Below are 20432 nucleotides of genomic sequence, written 5' to 3' on the forward strand. Positions count from 1 at the left end.
CTAGTTCAAAGGGTTAATGTACAATCCTGACCTTTCCCATCTGGAGGTTTATGTTCAAATATGGTTTACAAGTGAAATATAATCTAATATAATTTATTTTGCTCTAAAATCTTTTATAGGAAAATCCACAGAGTGGCTTGTCTATTCTGCATAGAAACTTTACCATATGGTGTGGGCAGGTTATTCCATTTGTTTGTCATGTGTTTAAGAGAGGGCTCAAGAAGGTTTCAAAGGAAGTTTGGGAGGGAACATTTAATAATATTAAAAGTAGGATGTTCAGGAAATAAACATAAATATAATTCCATTTCAGAGGAGTAAGCCTTTAGGCATAGGGAAGAGACAACCTGTGGTAAAAGGACTGAAAAGACATGAGGGCATGGCTACGCTGGGAAATGGAGCACAGTGAGGTTGTCCCTGAACCTGTTCCAAATACATGTTTGAACCGCACAGTGCTTTGCCATGTGGAGATGCTAGCTTCAGTCAGTGTGGTGACATTTCTGAATTAATGAGCACTGGTGGGCTAACAACTATTTTCTCTCTGGAGGGGAGGCTGGGGACAGAACCTTACAGAGCTCACTGTAGGCTTTTGAGGTCGCATAGTTAATTTGGTCACGACTGGCCACGTGCCATTGTCATCAGTAGAAATCCCCACAGTGAGTCAGTCAAGCCACCAGAGGATATTCTTAGGTGGACATAAGAAAGAGAACAAGTTAGTTCATCTACCTGAAAAGACCAGACAACTAGTGTAATGGTGTAAAAAAAGCAGTACAGCTGATTTCCTGTAATGATAAACCTTTCTCTGCTGAAGGAGGTAGGTTCCAGAAATAATGATCTATTACAGACAGCCCAGCAGCAGTATCCCCAAGACTGACTGACTGATTTTTGAAGCTCCTAATCTGAGTAACAATCAGTTACTATAAAAAGGATTAAAAATATAATTTCTCTGCATTGTATTTGATAAGACGAATGCCTGTGTGGATATAATGTGAAAATATTAGATGGTCTATGTTAGATATACGTAGTGGAAGGTTGAATTTACAGAAAAAATAGAAAGCAAGTATTTAAATATACTTGTTATAACTACTTTATATCAGGTAACACTAACAGGACAATAAAGACTGAGTGGCTGAATGACAGCCCAGCGTCTGAGAAATTCCACATCGGGTCCCAATTGGAGCAAGAATTTTTCAGGTACATGACTAAGATCCATTAAGCTCCATGCTGCCTTTGAAAATAAGCTTAAAATATCTTTTTCGTTTTTTTCTTAGCCTAGACTTGGTGTTATTTCAAATGGGATCATCTTGGAAGGACAATGAAAATTACAGAATCTGTATAGCTCACGCTCCAGGTTACAAATCTGGTCACCTTCAGCCAGTCAACCTAATGACAGAAGGACAGAGCTGTTGCAGGCCTTCCCTACAGAACAGTTTGGAGGGCTGTTTATTTCCAAAACTAAAGACTATCAAGCAGGTGAGACAGTTTGGAGGAAAACATATATAGAGATTGTTAGTAGGACCTCCCAAGGAACAGAAGTTTGCCCTTCATGAGGGTGTGGTATATATTTATAAGAAACAAGTCAAATTTTCATGCCCTGATACTACTGCTTAGTTATTTTTATATAGATTAAACTTTTATAGTGTCCAGTATCTGATGTGAATGTCAGAGAAAGGCTTGAAAGGGTATTTGGGTATGCTGAGCATCCAGAGCTCTTATTTACTCCTTCAACAGTTTTGGATGTGCTGCAATTCTCAAGCCATATTCAAGATAATTTGAGTCAGACATAACAGAAAACTGAAGGCCTTAAGCAAAAGAAACTGAGGATGGAGTAGATAAAGTTACATTGAAAGGTCATGCACTGACTCAGAGTTAGGCATTTCTTGATAACATGTGTGATTTAGGCAGAAGGCTTTTTTTTCTCTTGCTTTTTTTCTTTACTCCTCTTAGGTGACATGGCAAAAATGAGATAAAATATAAATAAGTTGGCGAGAGCAGAGTGTAAGGCAATGGAGATGTTAAATGGGATAGAGAGATTTACGTATCTGCAGAGACTGGCTAAATGGAGATTGTTTAGTCTGAAGAAGTGGCATGACAAATGATTAAACAAGATAAAAGTTGTAAAACTAAGCTTCATCACTTGCATTCACTGAAGAAAACAGAACTGAGTTGCAAAGAAAATATTATTTCTACCATATCATTCATGTGTGTATGAGACTTAATGGATAACTAAGAAACCAGTGACCCATTCTGCAAAAGCATGTAAAGGGGAATAGCTGTATCTGGTGCTAAATATCCTCATGAAGTGGCACACATTTAGAACTGTGGTGACAGTGCCACTCTGTCTACCGCTTAATACAGCAGGGTCTACTGATATATCCAACGCTATGCTCACATTTATCTCTGCCAGTTTTAAGACCAAGCACAAAGTAGGTAAGACTGATCAATGAACACGTTACATGACAAAGGAAGGGTAAGGTTTTAATACATTTTAAATGGAGCTTTGGTAGTGTACCTCCATCTTCTCCTTCACCTTCCCAAAAACCCAAGCCACACATTATGTACTATCACTTTTTAATTTTTTTTCTTCTTTTTAGCAATTGTGGTGAAGGAGTCTAATATGACTGACAGGTGAGTTGTTGAAACAGGTACTATGAATATTTTTAACAAAGTACCAGATAATCAGTGTTCACAGAATTAGTAACCTAAAGGGTTTCCTGCAAGGTTGGTGCTTGAATTCAGGCACTCATGAATTATGAGTGTCAGGAGGGAATATTTCACTGATCAAGCTTTCTTTTCCCCCACACTGGTATTTGGCTTATTGTTTTGCATCCAGGAGAGTGTTTTTACACTCTTCTGGTGCAAACTCTCACTACTTTTGTCTTCAACAAACATCGTTTTAAACTAAATTAAAAGAGACGAGATAAAGGATGACATAATAGTCATCAAAGAATCTCAGATAACAAAGGGACTATATGCTGTTTCTGGTCCTGCTTGACTGTAAAGTAGTTTTTAAAGGAGTGTAAAAAGAGGGTACAGGAATATCCATGCGGATATGGTACCAAGTATGCACTTTCATCAAAGCTAAGTATTTAAAAAATACTATAAAGCTTAATTTTACAGTACTGTTGAACACATTTATTGAAATGAAATACCAATGCCATGACACAATCATTTGATCGAGATTGTCTCACCCACAAATACTAATAATAAAATAATTTGTAAGATTCATAATACTGAGTTTTTTCTCTCATCTCTTTAAGCAATGAGTCATTCGTTATATTCTGAAGCAGAGCATCAAACTTACTGTATCTTCCAGGGTAGTTTGATGAAGTTTACCAATGCAGACTTGCTTTGCGAGTGCTTATTCAAAGCAATAGGGCACAGGCAGAAGCCATGCTACTTGTCATTTACAAAAGAAGCCCAATTTTGGGGAATGTGATTCACAGCTGTAGCATGCATGCAGCTGGTAAGTGTAAAAGCTATTAAAAACGGTGAGCACTTTCACAGAGCTGATTAGAGCACTCCTCTCTCTTCTTTCAGATCTCATTTGGGATATCCAATTTGATGTTTATTTTTGTACATACTAGAGTGGTTTATCCTTGGAATTTGCTTTAAAAGTCTTTTTTTTTCCCCTAAGCTTAATTACTTAGGTTTTTTAGAAATAGGAATAAAATCATGTAGGAATACAGAATTTTCAAGGAGTTTTGTAATTGCTATGCATATATGAAAATTATGATCTTCTCATGGTTTCCGGGGAAAAAAAAAAAGGATACCTTAACCTGTCCTATGCTTACTCCAGTGCTGATTAATCTGGAAAGTAGATACATCATCATTTTCAGAGGTATCTGCTTATTTTATCTTTGCATCTGGAAATGATGGAAAGGTTCCAAGGAAATAAGAGAGAAAAAGCACGATGAAAAATGTAGAAGGCTGTGACATAAATAGATTTCACAAACATGTTTTTTGAAAAAACAGACAAAAAAAGGTAGAAAATAAATGAATTAGTCTCTCAGGAAATACTTAAAAAATCTTATCATCTGGCAGTCATTTATTACCAGGTAGCAATAATCTTTTATTATTGGACTGTTAGATTTTTATAACATTTTTTAAAATGATAGCACCAGAACTGTTGTTGTTCACTGCCACAATAAAATATCAAAGAAATTTATGGAAGCTTTTCAATATTCAGAAGGTTTGTGGTCATAAAATAAAACTATGAAGTAAAGACATGCTGTTGGTAGCTCATAATTTAGCTAAACTTGTAAGAGGAAAAGTGTGTTGTAATGAATCAATCATACTAATTTGGACTCTGATACAAAGAGGAAATGGTAGTTAATGCACAAAAAATTAAACAACAAGGTAAATAAATTAATTAAAAATGGCAGAGTAAACCTGACTATTATAGATCCAGGCAGGAGATGCTGCTGCACACAGTTAAATGATTATGTCAGAACTTAGAGTGGTCTGGGAACCGTCAGTGGGCAACAGCAGGAAGGTGGGGGGCTAATACATTTCTGTCCCTTTTGGTGACAAAGGAAAATTTTTGAGTTTTCCTGGGCAGTGGCAATTGCTGGCTACACAGACAGCTTGAAACAATAACCCTCAGTGAAAGAGACCTACCTATTCATCTGAGGAGGATAGTAATATTATGATCCATTGGGACTCTTGTTAGAAATAACGCAGCAGGTTATGGCAAGAGAACAGTGCAGTGAGCCTCACCAACCAACCAAAGCAGAATTTCATATATGAAAACAAGGCACAACCTGCTTGCTGAGAAGATGAGAATCCTCCTGTTATTCCTAGAAATCCCAACAAAATTTCCTCTAGAGAAGGACAGAAACCTCATTCCAGTGCCTCTGCCAAATGATCTGGCAGCCATGACATGGATGTTACACCATAGGTAGGGCCTATGTATTTTGTTCTATGGGCTGCCTGGAGCTCGAGTGAGTGTTTTCCGAACTGGCGAGTAGTTAATAAGACATGTTCCTTGTGTTGCTTAGGGTCCAGGAAGGTAAAACCTGGCATTCGTGGGAAGCTCACTGATCACAGTGGGAAGAATTGCTCTGTCACACAAGCATAGCTCTCTTCCTGAATGGATCCAATGGCATATTTCATATTATTGGATCCAATGCAGAATTACATTGTTAAACAAAGCCTTTTCTTACTAGCAGTACTTTTAAGGCTTCTTAAATCATTGTGTATAGAAGAAAACTTCTAGTCACAAAAGGTAATTAAAAACATCTAGTCATCATCCTAAGAGATTAAACAAGAAGGCAGTATCAATGTTTTTAGAAAGAGGGATTTGAATAACGTAGCACATCCTGATGTATTATGAGCACTCACTTGCTCTGACAAACTCAGCAACGATGTATTCATCCCTCCCTGTATTGGTGTCTTTCCTATTACTGTTAACATAATTTGCGCTCAAACAGTAAGTCCAACAAGGATCACAGACTTCATTACAACGAACTCAGCTTCTTAGTGCCGGTGGAGAGATGTTCATAGCATAAACTACAGAGAGAGAATCACCTTCAAAGAAAACATGCATCAGAATCAAAGTATTCCAGTGGAGGCCTAGGGTCAAATGATGTTAATGAGCTGTTTTCAATTATTTAGAACATGATTAGGGATAGGATTGTGTTTGCCCTGATTTTGAAATAGGCACCTGACAATTTGGTTGCATGGAAACTAATCAGATGGGAGGGCGTTGTTTTGGAGGTTTAATAATGTTTGTTGTAATATTGTATTGTATAGAGGTGTACATTTTTATTCACAACAGGCAAACGTATTTGAACAGCTGTGACTCCCTTTCTTTCTACCGTTTTCACTAGGTCTAGCTCTTTTGGTACTAGTTTGAACTTGGAAGACTAAGTGGGACATTGTGAAAAATAAAAAAAGCACAGAATCCCTTGTGTTTTCAGAAAGAGAGATTTAGACAGCATATATCACACTGATGTGTGCTGTGCATAGAGAAAAGAACATCACCAATGGATTTTTCCTTTTGAACCCCAAAGACTCGTAAACTAAAGTAATTCAAGAGATTAATCTTTCTCTATACACCTTATATATATTGAACCTGATATGTTACTGTCACCAAATGGGACATTTTTTTCTGTGCCAGGTCTTTTAATATCCTACAGACCAGAAAAAATACATTCTCTGATGAACGGACAACAGTGGAAGCCAAGAGAAATGTGATTTCTTCTTGACACTGTCACCCATTTCCTTAGAATGATGTGAACCAACCTTCCCAACACTATAAGTTGAGACGAATAGTAGTTTATGTACTGGTTGTTACTTAAACAGCAAATAACTTGGTTTATATTTATTATTGGACTAATTTGATCATGACAAAAACATTGTAGCCAGGTACAAAGAGAAGATCCAAACATTTTGCAAAATCACTGTATAGCATGCAGGATGACAGGAGATTGTCACTGAAATTTTGTAGAACTCACATCTTCTGTTATGCCATTTTACTTTGAGAAGTAGGAGTTACAGACTTCATGCAATAAACACGTTTAAAAACCCAAAGACTTGAAGGGACACTACACTTCATATGAAATAATAATGTGCAAACATAAATGGCCTAGCTGAATATATATCTGTTCCAAGTTTGGAAAAGGTCTTCTTAAATTTGGGCTGGTATTAGTAAAATATCTAATATCTGCTTCTGGCATTGTGGTTACATTTAGTGATTTTTAATTTTTTTTTAAATGTTTCAAATTGTATAAACATTGAAAACGTTGCCATCTTTGACAAGTGAGAAGGATACTCTGAGGGCACCAGCTCAAAGGCCTTTGAAAACATTTCAGTAAAATTTTTACATGTAAAGCCCAAGAATGGATGTACCAAAGACATTTCATGCTAAGCATTGACAGAACTTTCAATTAAGCATCCAAGGAAATGTGTAGGGAATATTAAAGTTTTATGGGTTTTTTGTTTTATGAATATCCTAATCTGGCTTTAGAAACCTTAAATGTAAGTAAGATGAATGGTATATTCCATGTTATGTTAGCACTGAATGTAAATAGGGACAATTTGCACAGTACTGAGTTACTTGTGGAATTCTAATTCATAATGTGGAATGGGTTAAGAATTTTCTAATACCTGTTCTTTTTTTAGTGTGTTAGAAAATCCTGATTTATCCAGACTAGGACATAGGTAGGAAAAAAGCTTTTTCAGATTCAAAGTGAAATCTTAGTTCAAAACCTGACTGGAAGGGAGACCTTAGACTACCTGGTAGACCTCTGCTATTGTATGCGAGGTCAGCACACAAGTCCTTGCACTCTTTGAATCAGACCAAACCCTTAATCCACAGACTCTGAAAAGTTAAATGTTCTAATCACTGAATTACTGTCAAATAACTATTTTGCTGGATCTGATGTACTTGGTAGGAATACTTCAGTACTCAGTGGAGTAAGGAACCTCTTCTTCTCATAAATCGCTGCATGGGCTCTAAGAACTTGTCTAAAGAACTAGTCTTGGTGGGCTGATTACCACTTCTCATAGAAATCAAATTACCTATAAGTGAGGGAGTATAGAAATGGCTTCCTAAGACTTGGGGGTATAGCAGGCCTCTAAAATGTAGAATGCTGAAGTACAGGACCCTTCTTCAGGGATTAATAACACTATCTCTGTAAGTGAAAAGAAAGAGGTGTTCTTGTTCTGTTCCGCTTCCTGAAACTTTAGCCACATTGGAAGACATTTCAGGTGCTGAGTTTAAATTTCATAGTAAGTTATTGCATTTATTTTTTTAAAAAATATCTATAAATCAGCAGAGAACTTGAAAATTAGGAGCCCTGACCTGGATCTCTACATCTGATAAAATAATCTTTTGTAAGTTTCTGCAGAGGAGAACCACTAAGACTTTTTCTGTTAATCCTCCTTTCACTGGAAGCCCAATGAAGGCTAAGATTTGAGCAACATAGAGATTTACCTTTTAACAAAATGTGCAGAGAAGTCCAGTGGCATTTACTGTTTATATTACAGCTAAACATCTCTCTCTCTCTCTCTCAGTTCTCTGGGGAAAAGACTGATGCGTGCATCTTTGAATAGGTACATTTCCAGCATGTTGTGGTTTAACCCCAGCTGGCAACTAAGCACCACACAGCCGCTCGCTCACTCCGTGTCCCGGTTGGGATGGGGGAGAGAATCAGAAGAGTAAAAGTGAGAAAACTCATGGGTTGAGATAAAGACAGCTTAATAGGTAAAGCAAAAGCAGCGCACGCAAGCAAAGCAAAACAAGGAATTCATTCACCACTGCCCATGGGCAGGCAGGTGTTCAGCCGTCTCCAGGAAAGCAGGGCTCCATCATGTGTAACGGTGACTTGGGAAGACAAACGCCATCACTCCGAACTTCCCCCCCTTCCTTCTTCCCCCAGCTTTATATGCCTAGCATGACGTCATATGGTATGGAATATATCCCTTTGGTCAGTTGGGGTCAGCTGTCCCAGTTGTGTCCCCTCCCAGCTCCTTGTGCACCCCCAGCCTCCTCGCTGGTGGGGTGGGGTGAGAAGCAGAAAAGGCCTCGGCTCTGTGCAAGCCCTGCTCAGCAATAATGAAAACATTCCTGAATTATCAACACTGTTTTCAGCACAAATCCAAAACATAGCCCCATACTGGCTACTATGAAGAAAATTAACTCTATCCCAGCCAAAACCAGCACACAGCACTATTTGAATTCTAATGACTATGAGATCACTAATATTTCTAGTCCTGAATAGTCTCCTACTTCCAATAGTCATTTCTTAAAAGTCTCAACAAAATGTATGTACTCCACCCACCCTAACATCTGCCAAAGAAAAGAGGTGGTCTTATTTTCTGTTTCTAGGATTGTAATTACATTAACTGAAGATGATTACATTAGGGAGAGATTTTTTGATAAGATAACATGATGCTATCATAACATCATCATAATGCTACCCTTTTGTCTCACAGAATGATTTTTATTCTGAATTCTGGTTATTCCCACACACCTTTTGCTGATTAATGCCCTAGGATGCATAGGGGTCATACTTTGATTTAGTTACTCAACCAGTAGCTGGGAGTTCCATGAAAAGGTATCCAGAGAAGCTCTGGTAATCCAGCGTGCTAAGGACTGAAGGGACCGAGGACTTGTGAAGTTACATAGGAAAAAGAGGCCAAATTACTTTTTTACTATCTTGGCACTAAGAAGAAGCTAGTAGAGATTCATTTTCAGATTCTGTTGGTGACCTGCTTTATGATCTTAAGGAAATTTATTTACTTTTATGAATTCAGTTTCTGCTTTTACGCTGTGGTTGTCAAGGGTTTACACATCTAGTTTAACGTAACTTATCATATGGGAATCTTCCAGCGGCTTCCATGTGATTACTTTATATGAGGAAATTTATGTGAGGAAATTTATGTCAAGAAATTTATATGAAGAAATTTAATCCTACATGTAACCTTATAAGGGCTTGGCGATAAAATAGTATAAATACATAATGAACTCTTTCTTACTTCAAGCAATGTAAAAACAGCAAGAGTATTTTGAAAAAAAACCCAAACCTTTTAACATTGAAGAGCTGATTAACAGCAAAGGTCTGGTGACTGATAAGAACCACCTTTATTTTGAAATATCTTCAAAGAGATTAAATCAATCAGTAAAGCAGTTCCACAGGGTATTAACATTGCTGTTAGTTACTGCTAAGAGTATAACAAAAATCATGTGTTGAAGTGTTTCCTGTCTTCATATATCAGATAACATTCATTACCAGTGTAAACTGAAAGCAATTTTCCACATGCATTCACTGATTTTGTATGTTGCTGAATAAAGATGATATTGCCTGATCAAAAATAGATAGATCTTCCCAAAGCTTTGAAATGGCTTCCCTGGTCTTGTGCAATGAGATGTACACAAATCCTAGAAAGACGGATGAAATAGAGTCACTCTGTGGAACTTTTGCCTTTGGTCTGCTGAAACAGGAAAGGATATATAAAAAAAACCCATGCCATATTTTTTATCTGTAACCGCTGCTAAGCTGTTATTTCCAGCAAAAAGGCAGATTCTTGGCACATGGGGGGTAGAAGATGTCTTGCTATGTGTCTAAAGACATGTTTGAGTCTCAGTTCAGATTGGTGCTAGCAATCAATTGCAGCTCATAAGTACCTCATTACTCAAGCTAAAGACTGGAGGGCCAAACAGCTCTCACGCTGTTGGAGATGCATGTAAATAAACAAGTCACTGGGTATTGAAACCAGTGTGTTTTATTGTGAAGGTTTGCTGTATTACCTACACTCACATAAACCACTGTGGTTTTTTTGTTTTTTAATTGGATTTTCCCAATGCTTTTACTTTTTGGAATATTTATCTCCTCCATAATGTCCTTATTGCTCAGGATAAGGCCATATTTGTAGGTATTGTAATGAAATTTTAGTCACCAGTCCCTTGTTCATAAGAATTCCGCTTGAAGTACTGACCTACAATATTTTATTACCATGAAATTACTGGGCCAAATCCTAAAAAAGATGCAAATTATTAGAGTTCTGGTAAATTTAACTGATGTAAATTGGTATACTTCTACTGACTTTAAAGGAGGAGCAACAGAAGATCTGACCCACGATAAAACCCTTGATCCTACTCTTTTTGTTTGTTTTGGTTGTAAAAGTAGAGATTTTTTGGACATACTTACATTACTTATCACAAGCTGATGAGCATATCTGAAAATAAATCAACCTCTCTTACTGTGTTGCTGTTCTTGATACGTTTTTCTTTCTTTAGACTTTGTTTTCTCGTGGTGGTGGTGTTTGCTGGAGATTAGGTGATGTTCCAGTTGTTATGATTAATACTTCTGAGTGTGACAGGTTAAAGCTCACAGTATTGATAGAGTACATTTATACTTGTCAAATTCTTCTAAAATGAACAGTCCTAGCAGGAGGTAGTATTTTGTAACAGTGTTTTGTGCTTTGGAAAAATGTCAGTCAGCAGTGTTTTATTATCTTTGTTAAAATAACCTATTTAGGTTAGCTTTGATGCAATTATTCTAAAGATTTCTTCTCATTTAAAATATTGATGTGAATGTGAAAGTGGAGGACAAGTTTGTCTTAAAAGTTTTCCCCTTGTAAGTGTACACTTTAATTCTGGAGAGGAATCAAGCACAGCTTGAAAATAAAGTGGAAACAATAACACTGAGAATGAAGCACCCGAAATAAAATACTAACTAGTTTTTGAAAAAGAACTGTTAATAAAATACAAAAATTGTCATTTGTAAGCTTCCCTAAAAACTATATATAGAATTAATCCCTGTGTTTCCTGTTTTAAAGAAACAAGTAGTTAGTGTACAAGTCAATTAGTAGAGAAAACCACAACGGAATGTATTTCCTACACTACTTTATTGTGCATTAGAGAGTGAAACATAAATATAAGACCTTTCTTATTCTGTGTTAGTAAGCTCTGTTTAGAAGTGCATGGAGAACAGAGAGCTGTCTGAGGCATTAAATAAAGTAGGAATGGGAACTTCAGGGTGGGGGAAAAAGCACTGCATTGATCCATGCAAATGAAAGCTTAATTGTCTGAAGTCCCCTCTTCTATTTTATGTGGGTCATTTACTGTAACGTGTAAAATTCTGATCATGTCTTAAATATTTAAGCCAGTAATGCTAGCCTAATGGGCCTTTAATTTCTTTCTTCACCTGTGGCTATCATGATTACTTCCATCAAAGTTTAGCACTTTTTCATGTTTCTCTGGAAACCTCTTGATCTCCTTGCACTAGTTGTCTCCCTCCCTCGGTTAAATTCTTCATGTATTCCTATCTGATACTAATTTTTTCCTCTGGTTCAATGTATAGTCAAGAGAGTAATTGATTCGTCTTCAATAGCACCACTGAAATCACAGAAGTACTTGATGCCCTGATTTATTAAGGCACTTGAGGTCAGTGCCTTAAGCATGTGCTAAAAATGAAGCAAATGCCAGCATGACCTCCAAAGGATTAGTCACCTCCATAATGGTTTGCAGGGTCCTTAAAAATGTGAACTTGTGGAACAGATTTGCTACTGGTGTAAGGTTAGTGCAGCTGTACTGAAAGCTAAATGATGCTGACAATGCTTTCAGTGGAATTTTGACAAGTCTACGCTAAGCCGTCCCCTTTTCTTGTCTTGTGCCATGCTGATACATTATGATATGCCAAAAATACAAATCAAAGTTAGAAAAATGCTTCCGACATTTTTAATTGTTCATATGCCATTTAGTGTTCAACAGGACTATTAGCTTCTCAATAAGAAGTTATATTGTTACAGCATATCATTTTTTTCCCATTTGAATTTGTAGGGTCATATTGTCACGCTCTTTCACATTTGCTTGATAATAGGATATATGTGGTGTTGCTGCTACCTCACTGCTAATGAAAATAGGATTTGCAAATTGGATGAGACAAAACTTAGATACCCTAGATTTGCAGGTTAAAGTATTTCTTGTGCGACAGATGAAGACGTGTGTTTTGTATTAGGGAACTGTGGAGGAAACAAGAATTTATATTCTCCTATTGAGTCTGAAAATTTTCCTCACTAGGACTATGAACTCTTTTCCTTTTCCTAAGGAAAAAACTGTTTTGTATAGAGATGTTTCTTTCTTTATGGTCTTTTTTTCCTTGTAAGAGGTGCTCCTCTAACTCATGTGAAATATTTTGATTATGAGAATATATCCTGGCAAGCCAGCTGGCAAAATTTTTTAAAAGTTAAAGATCTACTGCAAATGTTTTATTTGCATGAATTCACAGTAGCTATATTGTGTATCTTTTTGCAATTAAAACTATAAAGTTAATTCCAGTGTATAGGAAAAATATTTTTAAATTTTTAGGACAGATTACAGACTTTTATATAGTGCTTTTTGCAGATATTTAAAACATTCTCTTTGTAAATTTTGTTTAAAAAAAAAGAATGTTCTGTTTTAGGGGCGGCATTATTGCATTTCAGAAATAATATCCTGTAAAATGCCTGTAACAAGGTATTTTATCTGAAAGCCCATTGTAGCCTTCTTATTATGAGTTTCAAGCTTCTGCAACAATAAAAGTGTTCTTATTCAAATGTATATTATTGCATTCATTCCTCTAATAGCAGCATTCCATCATATCAACCTATAAATAGACAAAGAAACAATTGCACAGAGTACTTGTTATTCATCCTCAATATTTCTTACTTTGTTGTTAGATATCAGACTTTGGAATAGTCATATGGAGTATTTGCATTGAATACAGAAAGAAAAAAGTTATTTCCTCTGAGTAGACACGTGCTTTCTATCTGTGTTTCCTTGGGATATAAAAAGTTACTGGTTTAGTTCCATTGGTCATTTTTATTGCCTTCCTGAAGACAATGGAAATTGCACAAGGCTCCATATAAAAGCATCTCCAAGTGTAAATTAAATCTATGGTGTAGTCTTTTGTAAATAGAGAAGAATGTACTCTTAGATAATAAATCTTTTTTGTTTATATCAACAAGATGTCTATTTTTTTTCTTCCTAGATACACCTTTAGTTAAAATCATTTCTTCCAATTCATGGCCTGAAGAAGGACAATCTATAATTTTGACTTGTGAATCCAAAGGAAAACCCGTGTAAGTGATTTAACGAGTAATATGTTTTTGTTATTTTCCTTATTCTGCTGTGATTACAATCTTCAGCTGCAGAAATCTGCTGGTTTTGTCCCGTCGTGGGGTGTGAAGTAATCTCTGGTATAGAAAACCCCTTGAAGCCTGTGTTCATTAAGTGTCTATAGAGGACTGGTCTTTTACTTTGTCATCTATTTTAGTTTTCAGGAAGAATTCCAGCTGTGAGGTTTTTTTTTTTTTTTTCAGTCAGGTATATCAACCTGAAAGGAGTGCAAGGCTTAATCACTCACTGTTTACATCATTGAACTGATGATAGAAGAGAAAACATCTCATGAAAATCTTCCTATATCAACTAGCCTCAGAGAAAATATATTGAACTTTCTGGATGCTTTGGCTGTCATTTACAGGGGAATTTGAAGTTTAATGATATGTGCAAGTTGGCTGCCTGTTTCTACCAGAATTTGAAAAGATGTAGCCTGCTTTAAGAATATAAAATGTTTTACTGGGAATTTAACATCTCTGCCATTAATATTTTTTAAAGGCAGATCTGCAGAGATTAACTCTTGCACAGAATCTACTCTTTAAATAGACTTCACTCTTTAAAACAGTATCTTCTCAGATGAGCTGTTATATATTTACCCATAAAGATGCATAAATAATCCAATTGCTTAATATTAAGTTAATATGAATCAAGTTTCTTAGATATTGACCTTCTGCTCAAAAGATCAGTATATAGTGTTATATGGAGTGGTGATACACAGCTTTAGAATGATCTTTGAAAATGATAATGCAATAATATTTTGGATCTAGAAAAGGTGCAAATTACATGCCAAAAATCATGTCACTTAGGGCTGAATTTCTCCCTGGTATAACTTTAGTGACTTTATGGAATTGCTTCATGTAAGAACCTGAAGTCAGATTTAGGTCAAGTCAGGCATTTAAGTCCAAAATTTCTATTTTGAAAAGCTCTTCTGAGTTTAGTCTAGCATCATTTAAACTCCATAAGTAGTTTTCTTTTTTATATTATATGTCTGTATCATTTTAAAGCAACTCCTCCATCCAAATCTTGACTGGGCTGAGCAACTCAGCATCTAGATCATGCTTCTACCCTGCTTGAGACCAGAACACTGGGGGGGGTCTGTCCAATTAGTCTTACGTGGTGCTCAATGCAATTGGTCTTCTGTGTACCTATGTACTTCTGAAGTAATATGTGTTTCTGAGATAGATACTTCTGTAGGTAACTCACAAAAATCAGTTGCAAGCCATCTCTTGCTTTTATAATGTACTTGAAGGAGAAGGAATTATCCATTTACCTAATACCCTTTGAGCATTCCTCTAGGTATCAGGAGGTACAGAGTCTGTTTCCCCATTATTTTCAAATTCAGCAGATGATGTGCAAGTGCTTAATTTTAGGAAAGAGGTCAGCCCTGATTGCCCCGAGTGCGCTGTTGGCTAGATGATATTTAGGATTTTCTCTATCTCAGTGTTTTCCTCATGACTTAACAGGTGACAGCTACATGCCAAGGGCTCTGTTTGGCATATAGACTTCAGGCATCCTAGCCCCAGGTGCTTGATTTTCACTATTCATCTAGCATTCACTGTAGGGATAAAGATTAGTAAGGCAGTCATTATGTATTTTTGTATTTTTAATTACCTGTTGTTTGTTGCGGGGGGGGGGGGGGGGCAGTTTGGCCCTTCACATTTGGAGTCTTTAAATAACAAGAAAGTTTGGAGGTTATGGGTTGATTTCTTTTTGTTCTTTTTAGTTTTGTGAGACAGCTGGATGATTTGACAGATGGATGTAATCGGTATGTGGGGAGGAAGGAGGAATAGGTGTATAATACCAACTAGGGGTTCTAGTCCTCCAATGATTTCACCTGCCTCTGAGTATTACAACAAGGAGGCATGATGCTTTTCAGTTTCTGAGTGTATGGGAATCATTTCAACTGTCTTTAAACATCTGCACAGTAGATATTTACATCTGAGCTGCTCACTTGGGCTTCCCTTTGCATTCAGTGGAGAGATTTAGGCACTATTATGACATGACTGGTCTGCCCTACATTACACAATTACAGAAGAAAGAGCCAGACTGGATCATACTTCCACTACTTTCTCTCCACTAACTACATGGAAGTTAGACAGTTAATTCAGTCAGATATCTACCTCTATATTTTAGAGTACCAAATATAGATGTCTAAATATAGACATTTATATCAGATTTTATATCTATGTTTAATTTTGATCAGATGCATCTCACTCATTGCCTACAACTTATAACCACATTTTCATAATCTTCATTGAAAATGGGCCAACATTTTTTTCACATGCCACAGATGTTATAATCTGTAAAAAAAAGAGACAATTAATCCTCTCAGGTTTTCCTCTAGACCCTTGTATTTGTTAGTCATTTCTGAAGGCAGTAAAAAACCATAAAAGTGGTATGTTTTAGCTTGACATGCACAATATTTTCTATTTGGTACACGTAATATTGTAGATACACCTTATATGTTACCATTAGGAGACACTAGTTAAAACATAATAATTAAAATGGAGCTTCAATTGAGGTGTTTACTGATTTATTTATTTTTTAAAATAAAACTCAGTTGCATCCTTAATGGATTCAAATGCAAACCTTACACGTGGTTTTGAAAGGGCAGCCAAATTAAAACTCCACACCACAGAACTATCAAGGCAGGACACCTGTATGTGGTAGCCTTTGGGGCACAAATATTTTGCCAATAAATGCACCTCTAATTGTCCATGTCACAAGAACTGCCAACATCAGCTGCTCCGTATTGCTTCATTAGGTCAGTCTTTCATGGCGCAGAGCCAGTAATAAATAGGCATCCCCCTGGGAGCAGTGTGCAGTTGCTTAGCATGAGAAACAGTAATGTCATGCTCCCAACCTACATTATGATTACCCTCTGGCTCGTAGAGAGAGAGAGAAATTGGAGAGGTCCACAGAGCCCAAATATGTCAGTGTCACAAGATAAGTGATGAACTGTGGGCTTCATGGAGAGCTCAGAGCCAACCATGGTCCTTCATAGCAATTTACACACCACGGGTTAATTTCTATATGCTGTCAACTCTATGTCACAGTTACAACAGTCTCCTGTTTCCTGTAGGCAGCAGTGAATCATACCAGTAAATGAACACTTACTTGTAGGTACTTTTCTCTTGTATCCCAGAGCAATTTTCACAAGCTTCAAAATGGTATTCGAGATTAAAATGGAGAAAGAATGAAGCCAGGTTTTGGCTGTGGTGACGTTCATGACACTGATAGCTGCTGCAGAGTAATTCTTTCCCAAAAGGGAAAAGCAGAATGAGGCTAAAGCTAGAATGTACTTACCCCATCTTACATCTCATCACCAAGCCCTTCCTTACAGGGATTCCGTCTCTCAAACCATGTGCATCACAGATACCCAGATACTGTGTTTCAAATCTACAACACAGTCCTAAGGAAAAGCCCTACCTAACTTACTGTCTTGTAGCAGGGAATGGGAGGGAAGCCTTGCTCAGACCAACACCTCTGAGAAATCAACTGCCCTCTGCATTTCCTGCTGAAACTGCATCCTCCAGAGGTATACCAGAGAGATGAGGAACAACTGTTTACTAGGTGTTAGAACTGGAGAACTAAGGCCCTGCTAAGGTTTCATAGTTTAGGGTATAAGATTTGGCTTGACCAGCCGATGGCCATGACTTTGGACAAGAGAAAAAATGGCCTCAGCCACTTGGACATGTGCAGCATCGATTGTTGTAATCTGTGAGATGGGCTGGAATTATCCCAGACTCTGAGGTTGCTAGTTGCTATGAGTGGGTTCATGTCGCCTCGCATTTGTGGTCTTGGTGCAGAGATACCAATCTTGGAACAGGAATCCTGAGAGTGGGCTAAGGGGGAGAAGAGAAGTTGGTGGGGTGGGAGAGGGAGTGGAGAGGAAGATGGAAATGTGGGTGAGCCATTTTGAATGATCCAGTGAGGCAACATGAGCGGGTGTAAGACGGGATGCACAAATTTTGTAACTGCGCTGTTTTATCTCTCTGCTCATCACCGTGAGGAAGAGGATGAGGATAGCTCCAACTCTGGTCATCACCCTGTGCTTATTGCTATTAGGGGAATTACTTCGGAGGCAGGAGCTGTTCTTCTGGCTAAGCACTATATTGCTGCTATAGAAGTGTGATGATACCAATAAAAAGAGCAAGCCAGGTTTCCTGCCTGTTCTGCGATGGTTTTGCAGAGGCAGGCCGTGTGGGGGATTAGTAAAGTGTCACAGATTGTTATAGACTCTGCCACAGTTCCCTCTAGAGTATGTGTTGTGGCTGGTGCAGCTTCAAGCAGAAGCAGGCTGCCTGAGAGGTGCTGGGGAGGTTACTGCGAGAGCCATCAGTCCTTGGGTTTGCCCTTAGGCGCTCTGATGGGACATGTGTCATGACACCAGTCCCACGTGGTGGGATGACATACTGACCACAGTGTTGAGTCAGAATGGGAGTGGTAAGATGGTGAGGGGAGGAGGCTTCCTCATACATTGCCTTCCAAAAGACCTGCCTCTTGCTTCCATATACAACTCTGGCTAAATTTATTGCTTCTAGGATCTAGTGTCAAAGCTTGAGTAGTCTCTAAAAAAATCAAGTTACACTTATGGATATAGACCTCTGGATTTGATGATGTTCTGATCCAGTTTGTGTAGCACTTGAGGCACCAGTTACAAACAACAGTGGAAGGCTGGTATTTGGAATATTGTATGCATAAAGAGATGACATTTTCAATTAAAATTTTCTGTTGGTGGAAAGGAAAAAAGAGGAAATATATTCATCAGTTTACCACAGAGATTGTTTTTAAACAGACCTTATAAACATAACTCACTATAGAAACATACCCTATTATCTGTAATATTTTAAGGGAACTTGAGATAGCATTTGTGAGGATTGTTGTCTGATTGGTCGATGCCCAGTTGGTAGACTAAATTTAAGAGTTTTCTTTTGGAAAAATTCTAGTAGGTGTGTTTGTCAGCTTAGTCTTTTCTTATGCAAGACTCAGTTGCTGGTTTTTTCACCCTATTGACAATTTTAATAATATTGGCATCCATTTTTTTTTAAATTGCAGGTAAAAGCGTATTTAGCCATTTCTCTGCATGACTTAGGTCAAGACACCCTGTAGCTAACAACACTATTCAATAGCATTCCTCTTTTGGAGATACTATTGTATAGTTTCAAACCAAATTGAAGCTAATCTCTTGTCTTTTCAATCCTTAGAACTATTTTGTCTTTTCCAATATTTTTGACTGGATCCCTGGACAGTTGTCCAGCTATAATATTTTAGTAAATGAACTTGCCTAATACATCTGTAAGGTGTCAGTGGCTTTTTAAAATTTATTTCTTTTTTAGCATAATATAGTTTTACCTAGGCTTTGTTTATTTTCCAAAGGAAACGTAATTAAGCTTCAGAAATCAGACATCCTTTTTATGAACTCATATGCAATGTGTAGACTTTTCTGAAGTCATATTGCCTGACAATATTTTGAATATTTTAAAGTAAACAAAAGACAGCTGTAAAAAATAAAAACCAAAGAACAAAATGATCATTTACAGTCATCTGTGCTTACAAAAGATTTTAAAAGCCGATGTTTTCTTATTGCAAGCTGTAGCTTCTACACACTGTTGTCTTAACAATATAGTCTAGTGACTCAAAACTGACCCAAAAGTGAACTCAAAAACTGCCCCATAATGAAAGAAAGGCTCAATATTTAATATTCTTAGTCAGTGCTCTCACCAAAGCATGCATGAAATATGTTTCTTTTTTTTTAAGTCAGTGTCATTTCAGCTGAAAGGATGTAAAAATATAATGGAATAATTAGGGCACAGAAAACAAAGAGAGAGTTGGCTGTCTCCTGTGTGCTTTAGAGAAATGTCTTTCCATTCCATGCAGCTCAGGGGAATCATAGTATAGTTGGTTGACTAATGTAAAGTGAATATTTGGCCTTGTTTGAAATAAATAGGAAAGATTTTTATTTCAGGAGAACACTCATATATGTATCCTTCATTAGAATAACATTATTCGTAAGGTCATGAAAAAGTTATAGAGAAAAGCACAATCAATAATAAACACTAACTGGGAACTGTATGTTCCCAGTAATATAAAGTGTAGTCAATAAACATTTTAGTATCAGAAAAATTGATCACTTTTAATAATGAGGGCACACCAAATAATCAAGCTTGTACTATAAAGCTATTGTAAGCTATGTGTATGGTATTATCACAGAAAGTTCTGTCTTTTCCAGTAACTATTTAAAGAAGACTCCCTTGAGTGAGACAAACATTTTGCAAAGGCTAGTGGAAACAAATACTAATGATAACAGAGACATATACAACACTATTCTGTCAGTGACCCCAGCCAGCGGCTGCTTCATTTGAGAAGGACCTGACAGGGCTCTAGGTGAAAAGAGAAAACTTAGTAAAGAGAGTTAACTAGGATTCAGTCACATGAAAGCAGCGCAGCCTGGACTCATACTGGCTCACGTTTAGCCTACTGTCAGCCAGGACCCCCAGGTCCTTCTCAGCTTAGGTGCTGGATTTTGCATCTGTCCTTGCTGAATTTCCCTGCCTCCCATGAGGGACCTGTTGGCCCGTTCCTCCAGCCTGTGGAGGCCCCTCTGAATAGTGGCCTTCCCCTCAAGTATACTTGGTACAGCCAAAGTTTGGTGTAAACAACCGACTTAATGAGAGCACATTCCACCACCTCAGCCAGGTCTTTGATACTAAACAGTTAAACAGGACAGGACCCAGGATAGATTCCTGAAGAAGTCTGCTTGTAACCAACCACCAGGTAGAGTGTCCCTTCAACCCAATCAATGGCCCAGCCAGTTTTTCACCCATTG

The 20432-nt window shown here is 37.4% G+C and overlaps 1 protein-coding gene across 2 annotated transcripts in view; it reads left to right on the top strand.

Annotated features, from left to right (window-relative positions):
• Nucleotides 1-20432, top strand: part of CADM2 (cell adhesion molecule 2) — a 688787-nt gene that overhangs the window by 575499 nt on the left and 92856 nt on the right. For both annotated transcript variants that reach the window (XM_050891086.1, XM_050891096.1), the window contains exon 6: nt 13476-13566. In XM_050891086.1, the coding sequence (XP_050747043.1) occupies nt 13476-13566 (91 nt within the window). The remainder of the gene's footprint in view (nt 1-13475; nt 13567-20432) is intronic.

Source organism: Gymnogyps californianus, chromosome 1 (genome assembly GCF_018139145.2).
Source record: "Gymnogyps californianus isolate 813 chromosome 1, ASM1813914v2, whole genome shotgun sequence".
Lineage (NCBI taxonomy): Eukaryota > Metazoa > Chordata > Aves > Accipitriformes > Cathartidae > Gymnogyps > Gymnogyps californianus.